The 12185-nt window shown below is 42.0% G+C and overlaps 1 protein-coding gene across 2 annotated transcripts in view; it reads right to left on the bottom strand.

Moving 5' to 3' along the window:
• The window catches only part of SMAP1 (small ArfGAP 1), a 157978-nt gene that overhangs the window by 69524 nt on the left and 76269 nt on the right, over window positions 1-12185 (bottom strand). For both annotated transcript variants that reach the window (XM_060115012.1, XM_060115013.1), the window contains exon 4: window positions 1430-1505. In XM_060115012.1, coding sequence (XP_059970995.1) covers window positions 1430-1505 — 76 coding nt within the window. The remainder of the gene's footprint in view (window positions 1-1429; window positions 1506-12185) is intronic.

The raw sequence follows: 12185 nt of genomic DNA, 5'->3' as shown, positions 1-12185 counted from the left end.
TGGTGGGGGAAGGGAGGGGTGGGGGAGGGGAAGAAGAGGCGGGGGAGAGGGGGGAAGAGGAAGAGCGAGGGGGGAGGGGAACAAAGAAAAGGTGCTGCTGGAAAAGGGCAAACAATATGGCAGAGCTCAACCTCATCTGCTCGACACCTGCTAGACCTCCTAAGAACTCACCGGATCAGCGTCGCCAGCTGTGTTGCACCACTACTGAACGGGGAGTGAGGGGCGCACAGACAGGACACGTTCTGTACTCAGTGTTTCAAATGTCCCCTATCACTCATTCATTAAGGAACACCAGGGAGGGCCGACTCATTCTGCGTCCCCGTGGCAGGAGAATTCTAAGATGGCCACCAAAATTCCCACCCCTGGTTTACACACTCTGTATTTTAAAATGATTTCTTAAAATTTCATATGAAAATATATTACTTATGCTTTAAAGTTTGTCCTTTTCCCCCCACAATGCTGTAAGTAAACTTAATTTCATGGATGTGCTAAGCATCACTCCCAGTACTGTCAATTTTTACTGATCTTTCAAGAGATTTCCTCTCCTACACCCACCGTAAATGCAGCCTAAACTCTATCAAGGGTACCTTTGCTCCAAAATATACATTAATCATACTTTAAACATTGTTTTAAAAGATTTTTTTTAATGGTCAGAGACCATGTATTACAATATCCTTACTTTGTTCGTATTTGGTTGAAGTTTTTAGTATACTGCTTCTCCATATGGACTGAAAAGGAAAACCAGCTTATACGCAAAATGAGAGGAAATTATTGTCTCTAAATTGCCTGACAGATGAACTAGCCACACAATTAACTGGCTTATAGCTTTATTATTAATCTAGGAATCAAAGACTTAAAAAATGACTGCAGCAATAAAGATAATTAGCCTTAAACAGCATTTAACTGGGATAGGAAAATTTAATCAGAAAAGAAAAACTTAAAAAGGATCAGTGACATTACATATTTGATCACTACAGTACGGTCTCAACTATTACTTGATAATACTTGATAATAACCAATTAAAATGCCATGTTTTAATAAACTTATATCTGGACAGATCCACCAAAGCCCTTAAAAGAAGACAGATTTTCCTTTTTCATTCATTTCCCGAATCTAGTAAAAATAATGATCTCTCCTCCATTTTTCAATTAGTGACTTTATCTTTTTGCAAATTTCATAAAATTAACTTAATTAAATGCCACTTAAGCAGTTATTAGACTCTTACATAGAATATGCTCCTTTCTGAATCAAGGGTTCTGCTTTGTGAAAGCTCATTAACATTATGTGACAAAAACTTCCAATATTCAAAATTTTTAAGTATGTAACTAGCACATTTTTACAATAAATAAACAGAGCTGTATCGTATGTTAAAAGTTCCAGATCTACTCAACAAGCATCAATTGGCAATAGAGATGAAGATTTTACTTACATTTGTAATAGCTATAGCATTTTTATCGTAGTATTTCTTCTTTTCATATTTATCTCTGATGAAAAATTCCACTGCTCTGAAAACAGGTAACTTAAGGAAAAGCACAAGTTCAGTGACATGTACGCTCCCCTTGATTCATTCGTCTCCACAAAGCCTAGACTTTAAATTCAATTTTCCTACTCTCTGGTCTGTATTTTACTCACACACTATTTCTGCAACTAAATTCTGCAACCTACTTTTCTTTCTGCCAAAGAGTCTATCTCTTTCAGGAAATTTTCCCCACTCAACCTGATTCTAAAAAGAAAAGTAAGTAACCATATTTCTCAGTTCCACCACGCTCCACAGCCCTCTACCCTGACTCGGCTCTAAATTCACTTAATGTTCATTTTAGATTCTCAGTGTAAGTAAAGGAACTAACGCCCATGCAGTAACCACAGCGTACCAGACACTGTGTGCTGTGCACTGTCCATAGTTTTTTTTTTGGCTGTGCTGGGTCTTCATTGCTACGTGCGGGCTTTCTCTAGTTGCAGCAAGCGGGGGCTTCTCTTCATTGTGGAGCACGGGCTCAACTGCTCCTTGGCATGTGGGATCTTCCCGGACCAGGGCTCAAACCATGTCCCCTGCATTGGCAGGTGGATTCTTAACCACTGCGCCACCAGGGAAGTCCCTGTCCATAGTTTTTTCCTTTAATCCTTCCTCAACACTGTAATGTGCATATTATAATTTCCACATCATAGATGAAGAATCAGCAACTTGGAAAGATTAAACAATTGTGATTTCAATACTTATGTCCCTTCCACCATACATGGCTGCCTCTGATTGTATCAGAGAAGATTCTCTGTATATTAGAAGAACAGTGGCTATTTTTTTTCCTGCAAAGCTTCTAGAAACGGAGAAGTCAAGAAGCTAAAACCAAGGTGAGAACTATTCAATTTTCTGAAGTTGGGGGGACCAGCCCTACCTGTTGATAGGTGAGTCATTTCTAGTGGGATCCAATAGCCCTGAGTCATCTTACAGAGATGACTTCTCTTAGCAGTCCAACAACCATGACTTTACCATATTCTACTAAAATGGGACTTCTTCCATCAGGGATTCGTAACTTTTTAATTTTTTAGTACCATGAACCTCTTTGATAGTCAAGTAAAGCCTGTGGAGATAGTGCTTTTAAATGCATAAAATAGTATAAATTGGGCACTGACTTAATAAAAACAAATAAAAGCCTTAAAAAAAGGGACTTCCCTGGTGGTGCAGTGGTTAAGAATCCACCTGCCAATGCAGGGGGACACAGGTTCAAGCCCTGCTCCGGGAAGTTCCCACATGCCACGGAGCAACTAAGCCCGTGCACCACAACTACTGAGCCTGTGCTCTAGAGCCCGCGAGCCACAACTTCTGAGCCCATGTGCCACAACTACTGAAGCCAGCATGCCTAGAGCCCATGCTCCGCAACAAGAAGCCACCGCAATGAGAAGCCCACACACCACAACGAAGAGTAGCCCCTGCTCACCACAACTAGTGAAAGCTCACACATAGCAACGAAGACCCAACGTAGCCAAAATATAAATAAATTAATTTTTTAAAAAAAGGAATGCACTTAAAAAAAAAACCTTAAAATAAATGCATAAAATAAAATACGTAGAATTACAAAGGAAATGAATTACACTGAAATGCAATCTCTCTGTGGATCCCCAGGTTAAGACATCCTGTTCAAAGAAAAGTTACCTGAAGCAGTAAAACAATACGTTTTCAGTCAAAAGCTCCTTATTAGAAATAAATAAAAGCTCTTTAAATTGACAGTTGAGGCCATAGGTAACAGAAAGAGTTGACAGACCACTATACAGTGGGTATTAAAAGAAAGCACTCCAAGGGGGCCAGGGAGGGCAAGTAAGGCAGAAAATCTAAACGTTCAATTTATTAAGTAAGCTGAATAACTGAAAGCCATTTTTAAAGATGGATTTTTATAAATTGAGTACGTGGAAGGTACTTTATCTCCTTCTGTCCTCGTAAACTATGAGGTAGGTGCCATTTTACAACTAAAACCAGGCAGAGAAAGTTTAAGAAGTTCTCTGGGATTCTACAGTACAAGGAACGGAGAGTTGTGATGATTCGAAACCAGAATGTCTGACTTCCACTTTTTTCAGAATGTTACTGGTCATCACAAGTTCATTTGTGAATCAGTCATTTATTTCTACTAATGACAATAAATGCTTTCAAATCTAGAGAAGAAGGTTAAATGTGGAGAGTGCCTTTTATTTTCAAGGTAGCCTTGCAGACCCTTTGAAGTGAAAGGCCCCAGAGCTGTCAGAGGCTGATTATTTATTTAGATATGTGAACATTTTGGCAGCCAGTACCAAAAAATTACCAAAACACCCCAAGATTTTCATAAAATGCAAGAATGTTATTTATTCCAACTATTTCACATGTAAATAAGCTAAATGTTAAGTTCACACATGACTGTAAACCCATGTTCAATATTACATTATTCTATTTTTCTAACAGGAAAAAACGAAACAATCAAAAAAACAGGCCCTTTGGATGAGGTGTGTGAATGCGGTGTACTGAGCAACTTTCACTGCAGAGACAACTATTTACCACCACAACAGGGAAGAGAAAACAGAATTTACTTAGACTGATGTCATTTCCACTCTAGATGATAGGAAATACGTTTACTGTTTTTAAAAATTGTATACTATTTTTAAAACAGTAATTATATTTATTTCTAGATATAAATATTACATATAATATGCATATAGTTATTTCTTAACTAAGAAAAATTTGGAAATCTAAATTCTTTTTTTTTTTAATTTATTTATTTATTTATTTATTTTTGGCTGTGTTGGGTCTTCGTTTCTGTACAAGGGCTTCCTCTAGTTGCGGCAAGTGGGGGCCACTCTTTTTTTTGTTTTGTTTTGTTTTGTTTTGTGGTACGCGAGCCTCTCACTGTTGTGGCCTCTCCCGTGGCAGAGCACAGGCTCCGGATGCGCAGGCTCAGCGGCCACGGCTCACGGGCCCAGCCACTCCGCGGCATGTGGGATCTTCCCAGACCGGGGCATGAACCCGTGTCCCCTGCATCAGCAGGCGGACTCTCAACCACTGCGCCACCAGGGAAGCCCAGGGGCCACTCTTCATCACAGTGTGCAGGCCTCTCACTATCGCGGCCTCTCATGTTGCGGAGCACAGGCTCCAGACGCGCAGGCTCAGTAGTTGTGGCTCACGGGCCTAGTTGCTCCGCAGCATGTGGGATCTTCCCAGACCAGGGCTCGAACCCATGTCCCCTGCATTGGCAGGCAGATTCTCAACCACTGTGCCACCAGGGAAGCCCCTAAATTCTTAAAGTATAATTTTTATGTTTAAATATCTGGGAGATGAACAACACTGATATTTTTCCTCCTGAAAGATAGAAACAACAGTCTATTTTGGATATTGTTTAAAGTGTACATATTTTTTAAATATTTACTCATTTATTTTGGCTGCGCTGGGTCTTAGTTGCAGCATGTGGACTCTTAGTTGCGGCATGCACGTGGGATCTAGTTCCCGGAACAGAGATCGAACCCGGGTCCCCTGCATTGGGAGCGTGGGGTCTTAGCCACTGGACCACCAGGGAAGTCCCTCAAGTGTACTACATATTAAAGCCTGGAAAGATTTTAATACTCTCATTTATGAAATGTTTATGACAAAGGAAAGATTGTTGTTTATGACCAAAATTTAGTTTTAGGAAACTAATCATTAAGATTAAAAATAAAGCATATAAAATAATTTAACCACCATTGTAAAACTAAAATATTGAAAACTATGATGGTTTTATGAATACTGAATTTGAAAAAGGCAAACATTTTAAGTATACAATCTTTTGGAGTGAAAAACAATACTAACATCTGATGAAATGATATGTTGTGTGAATTTTCAGAAATGACAGATATCCGTGAAATCTTAATTTATACTTAGTGTATTTTAAATAAATAATTCAAATATAGCTGAGTCTGGTTACTGTTTATGATTTAAAAAAAAAAACCCTCTCAGAAATTATCTAAGCAGTAAGTAATTTTAAAAACTTATATGAGATGAAAGTTGATCTGTTTTTCAAGGACATAAAAAAATTAAAGCATCAAGACAGGACAACGTACTAGGATATTCCTCATTATTAACATAAAACATTGCTTTTTAAAAAACAAACAAAGCACACCACAAAGTGAACTTTTAAAACTCAGTGGAGTCACCTGAGAAGAACTGTGATTCAGGGAACATGCCATATCCTTGGATGCTCTCAGGCTCTACACGGCCTCTTAGGTCAAGAATGTATCACATGGTCCTCATGTATTTTTGTAAAACGTCCCAAAAGCAAGCCAATTCTTCACTGTTAATTCACCTAAAGAAACGGTGATTTATTCCCGGGGTCAGCAAACTTTTTCTTAAAGGGCCATATAGTAAATATTTTAGGTTCTGTGGGTCAGTTGGTCTACGTTGCAACTACTCACTTCTGCATTTGTAGCTCCAAAGTAGCCACAGAAAACTGATAAATGGATGGGTATGGATATGTTCTAATAAAACTTTATTTACAAAAACAGGAGCTGGCTCATGGGCCTGTAGTCGCTGATGCTTGAATTCTATTCCAACTCTAGTGGGCCAAGAACAGCCCAGTTGGATTTATAGAGGGTCTCTGTGTCTGCAAACTGCCACTGTAGACAATGTAAGGGATTTGCAAGGGAAACTTGACAATAATTTTGCATTACATGCTGACTATAGCACTAATTCTCAAAGAACATGGTCTCCAATGCACACCCTCATTTCTGGTACCAGTAGTGAAAACGACAATAATACTCCATATCTGACCAAGTTGTTGACAGTTTGGGGGATAATATAGATAAAGCCCTCGGCGTAGTACCTCACAAACAGTAAGCATTCAGTAAATGAAGTTAGCTTTTATTTCTGTATAACTTGGTGTCAGTTGCCTCACCTTAAAATGGAGATAACACCAAGACTCACCTCGCAGGATTCAACACGCTAGTGTGTGGCAAGACCTAAGAGCAGTGGGGGGCACAGTGACTACTGTTTACCCCTCAGCTCTTACTATCCATCGCCGTGCTCTGACAGGCAGCTCTTTTCAACGCAGGGCCCACAGCAGAGGAGGAAACAGAAAACTGCCGCGTCAAGGCTAAGACGGCACGCCTGTCATCAACTTTTAACAGAGGAGCAAATGCGAAGCAGCAACAGAAGAACCAATAAATGTGAAGATCAGGGAATACTTATCGTCACTGTCCAGCATCCAGGTGCCATTTGAGACAAAAGGACTTATTATTGACAGAGATCAATAGTATGACTCCTCCCCCCAAAAAGGAATAGAACAGTAATATTTTCAGCAAATCAAGGTAAGGAATATACCAACAACAACGCAAGTTTAGGTGGCTGATTTGGGATTTAGTACACAAACAACGAAATACCCCAGAAGAGCCCCCACGCCTTTGGTCACAAAACATTCAGCACGGCACCCTTCACTGTCCCAATCCTCAAAACCAACAGACAGCAAGCACTACAGAAGTCCAGAAAAATGTTCACATCACCATGTGTTTTATCTTTTCACATGTATTTATTTGTATTTTAAGATTTTTCCTTTCTTTAAACATGCCACGTAAAATACAAATTAATATCTATTCCCAAGAACAAAATGTTCCAGTTCCAGACACACAACACGGAGAGCACTAAAATTTTCAAAAGCTCCAAGGAGAAGCACCGCTGATTAGCTCTGGTGCACACCAGAACGCATGGAACTGAGGTAATTAAAGTTTTCAGATAAGATGAAAGATCCTAATGAAAAGCTTTAATGTAAAGCTTTATCGCCTGTCATGCACTCGTACATGCTGCGTAGAATTAACCACACGCCACATGAGAAATTACACTTTCACAGCAGCTTCTGCCTAACTTTTGTAAACTGCAAAGCTTTTAAAAAGTAACATCTTGTTAAGAATGCAGTGAGGTCCCATATTATGTGAGTTTTACTTGCCTCTAAGGATGAGACAACTATATTTAAATCAGTAAAAGTGCAGAGATGTTAGGCTTCTCAAAGAGCGCTGAGCTTTAGAATGATGGATGAAATAAAAAAAAAAGGGGACTGGTTTACTAGTCTCCCTAATAACAGCTCCAAATCACAGTGTTTCATAATTAAAAGAAGGGATAAAAGTGACGTAGCTGTAATAACTAAGATAAAAGACATTTTTAACATCTTTGTTGGAGTATAATTGCTTTACAATGGTGTGTTGGTTTCTGCTTTATAACGAAGTGAATCAACTATACATACACATATATCCCCATATCCCCTCCCTCTTGCATCTCCCTCCCTCCCACCCTCCCTATCCCACCCCCCCATCCCACCCCTATAGGTGGTCACAAAGCACCGAGCTCATCTCCCTGTGCTGATCTCCCTGTGCGATGCGGCTGCTTCCCACTAGCTATCTATTTTACATTTGGTAGTGTATACATGTCCGTGCCACTCTCTCACTTCGTCACAGCTTACCCTTCCCCCTCCCCATATCCTCCAGTCCATTCTCCACATCTGCGTCTTTATTCCTGACCTGCCCCTAGGTTCTTCAGAACCATTTTTTTTTTTGGGTAAAAAACACTTTTGAAGACTATAGTATTACATAAGATATAGAAGCTGGTCTCATGGTCCAAGAGATGTCATCTTATACTCTTATCATTAGTAGTCATTTATCTCAAATGTCTTTAGACAAAATCCCTCTTAGTTTCTGACAACCTTAGGTTGTTATCTTTCTGTAAACAGCAAGAGGTCAACACCTCATGTGAACATGACCATAATCTGCAAACGTTTTACAAGTAACATTTAGTTTGAAAAATCAAACACACATGCTTGAGCTAAACAGTAGCAAAGACACACATTATCTAAGAGCCTGACCTGAATCATACCAGGTACTCAAAAACTGACATTTTCACCTAGACCTTATGGTCTTAGCTGCAAAGAGTCCCAAACTACACGCCTATCTATTTTTAAAAGCCACCCACCCGGACTCCAATGTGACAACAGTGATTTCACTCAGACTACCATCATTCAGTACAGTAATATCCAAGCGTCCTTACACGAGCGAAGTCTGGAGGCTTTGGGAAGTTTCCTAGCAGCTCTTTGAGAACCCGACCCTCTCGCCTGCCAAGAATAAACATATTACGCTCTCTCTGAGCTGCTCTGAAAATGTAGAAAGCTAATGTACATAAAGTGCCAGACTCAGGGAGGGCTTGGCACACAGCGAACCCTCGCTGAGCAGGAAAGCTACTGCAGTTGTTTCCAATGCCACAGACTCACTGTGTCAAAGGTCAAGGACTTACTGATACCAGACACCAATCAATTCACTACAAAAATCTCATCTCTCCTGAAATGTTTAGATAAGGACCAAACATTTAAGGACATAGCAAAAAACACCAGAAAAAAGAACTCACCATCTCACTAATCCTTTACTTCTATTACGTTCACCATAAAACGGATGGTAATTACTTAAGAAACAGAACTCCTACCAATATGTACCAAATGGTACACAGAAGAGGGTAGTGTAAGCGGACACCGAGGTCCTGTCCTCCCCTGAATACCTTCAGGGCTTTGTCAAAGCAACACGGCATCATGGGGATGAGTTAAATACCTTGGAAGCCACATTCATCCACCAGATACCACATAAAGGACACTACCCCAAATCTCAAGAACCTCAAGTAATTTACCCTCTTAACGTTCAAGAGAAGTCCAAAAAACCCAATTCAAACCAAACCAACCCCCCCCACACACACACACACATACACATACACACAAACTTCCAGACAGGGAGATTCTCCAATTTGAGGGATTTTATATGTTAACTCAGCCTCGGGGGTGAGAAGCAGAAAAAGGAGTAACCTAATACAACGAGCAAGCAGTGGTAACACCACCTGGAACACAGTGTGTGTGCTCCGTGGCATCTCCTTCCACCACGCCCTCTTCCTCAGGGTTCCGCCCTACACCCTCACGTTCCAGAGGAGAAGGAGAACAGCACTCCCAAGATTCTCAATAAGACCCCAAAAAAGAATACAGGACCAGGGACTTCTCTGGTGGCTCAGTGGTTAAGAATCTGCCTGCCAATGCAGGGGACACTGGTTCGAGCCCGGGTCCTGGAAGATCCCACATGCCACAGAACAACTCAGCCTGTGTGCCACAACTACTGAGCCTGCGCTCTAGAGCCCGCGAGCCACAACTACTGAGCCCGCGTGCCACAACTACTGAAGCCCGCACGCCTAGAGCCCGTGCTCCGCAATGAGAAGCCCCCACAATGAGAAGAGTGCCCATGCACTGAAGCGAAGAGTAGCCCCCTCTCTCCACAATGAGAAAGCCCATGCGCAGCAACGAAGACCCAAGGCCAAAAATAAATAAATTTATTTTAAAAAAGAATACAGGACCACTGCCCTAGGTATACACAACTTCAGCAAGCATTTTTCTATCACCTACATGCTAAGTGACTCTCCAGTCTACACTGCATTTCCTGCTTTCTTTTAGGGTCCAGACTCCTGTTTCCAGCTTCTAGATGGGCAGCATCTCCATACATGTGTCCCACAGACACCTCATCCTGCCCAAAGTGATGGCTCACTGTCTTCAACTTGTAACCCTTACACCTTCATCTGGTACTGAATTCCTTCCCCGCAGAAGAAGTTTACCTCACTCACAGAACCTTAGCCAAGCTAGGAAACTTGGGGTCATCGCAGTGTCTTCCCTGGAAACAAAGGCAATCTTTTTTTTTTTTTTTTTTTTTTGGCGGTACGCGGGCCTCTCACTGCTGTGGCCCCTCCCGCCGCGGAGCACAGGCTCCAGACGCGCAGGCTCAGCGGCCATGGCTCACGGGCCCGATCGCTCCACAGCACGTGGGATCCTCCCGGACCGGGGCACGAACCTGTGTCCCCTGCACCGGCAGGCGGACTCTCAACCACTGCGCCACCAGGGAAGCCCAGGCAATCTTAACCTAATCCAACTGCTCTTGCCTTCCCAGTTCCCTTCCAATCTCCCCAATTCCCTCCTGCCTGTTCTCAAGCCTCCTACATAATTCATCTCTTCATCACTGCTCCCCTCAGGGCTGTACTAGTATTCTATATGCCCTCTGTGACTCCATGACCTCCTCCAACTCATCTTCCTTGTGGTTGAAGCTAATATTTCTAATGTTTCTCCTGCCTCAAAACTCTTCATGGCTTTTCAAACCCTTCAATCCTTTGGGCCAATGAAATGAGGTACTGCTCTATATGCTACTTATATGCTGCTCTATATGGTACTGAAAACCCTTCACAATCTGGAAAAATGAGCTTCTTCCGCCACTGGCCCACGAAACTTAAATCTTGTCATATCACAACTTTAAAATGTCAAGTGTCCTCACACCTTCATACTTCTGCTCACACAATTTTTTATGCCTGAAGTGTGCCACCCACTCCTACCCTAGGATCGTGCTATAATAAAAATAGCCTGGGATATCAGTCTGCTAAATGTGTGGGAAGGAGGTGGAGGAAGCAGAAGCAGAACAGGACAAATACTAACTTCTTGAGTATAACCCAAAAGGTTTCTATACAAATATGAAAATATATATATAATGGCCTGTATCTCTGAGAAAAGATCAATTTTTTTCATTGTTTGATCATACAAACTGTTTTAGTATACACATGGGTATTACACAACTTTCTTCTTTTTAAGCTACACATAATTTTTTTAAAATATTTATTTACTTGGCTGCGTCAGGTCTTAGTTGAGGCATGTGGGATCTTTCGTTGTGGTGCATGGGCTCTGCTCTTCCTTGCGGCATGGGGGCTTCTATCAAGTTGTGGCACACAGCCTCAGTAGTTGTGGTGTGCGGGCTCTCTAGTTGTGGCGTGAGGGCTGCATAGCACGTGGGCTCAGTAGTTGTGGCGCACAGGCTGTCTAGTTGTGGCACGCAGGCTTGGTAGTTGTGGCACAAGGCTCTCTAGTTGTGGCGCGTGGGCTCGGTAGTTGTGGTGCAAGGCTCTCTAGTTGTGGTGCACGGGCTTGGTAGCTGCAGCACACAGGCCTAGTTGCCCCCCTACCCCAGCACGTGGTATCCTGCTTCCCCGACCAGGGATCGAACCCGCGTCCCCTGCATTGGAAGGCAGATTCTTAACCACTGGATCACCAGGAGAGTCCAGTACACAACTAATCTTTAAGAAACTACATTATATTGCCAAAATCACAAAAATCACCTTTGGATAAAATCACATATACCTACAGTCAATTAGATCATCTTATCCTGATGAGCTTTTTCTCAAACTTCAATATGAGTTTGAGGAAGCCTATAAAATCAAACGATTTCTCTTTAACATATGAAAAAAAAAATCCTCACTAAAATGCCTGTGAGAAAATATTCCCCTCATTCATTAGGTCGGATGTGAAAACAGAGAGAGCCATGCAGCCTGTGACCCACGGAAGGTCAGCAGTGACACAACCCCACGTCCCTGCCGCCATCCACGTCCACCAAGTATGGGATTTGTCTGTCAACTGCTTCACATAAACATAATTACCACATAAAGGTGATCAAAGGAAATTCCTCCAGGGACTTCCCTGGTGGTCCAGTGGTTGAGAATCCGCCTTCCAATGCAGGGGACTCAGGTTTGATCCCTGGTCGGGGAACTAAGATCCCACATGCTATGGGGCAACTAAGCCCATGCACCACAACTAGAGAGCCCATGCACTGCAACTACTAAGGCTGTGCACTCTAGAGCCCACATGCCACAACTAGAGAGA

The sequence above is a fragment of the Mesoplodon densirostris genome, chromosome 12, assembly GCF_025265405.1.
Source record: "Mesoplodon densirostris isolate mMesDen1 chromosome 12, mMesDen1 primary haplotype, whole genome shotgun sequence".
Lineage (NCBI taxonomy): Eukaryota > Metazoa > Chordata > Mammalia > Artiodactyla > Ziphiidae > Mesoplodon > Mesoplodon densirostris.
Note: the sequence above shows the minus strand (reverse complement) of the source record. Positions and strands in the feature narration are given on the sequence as shown.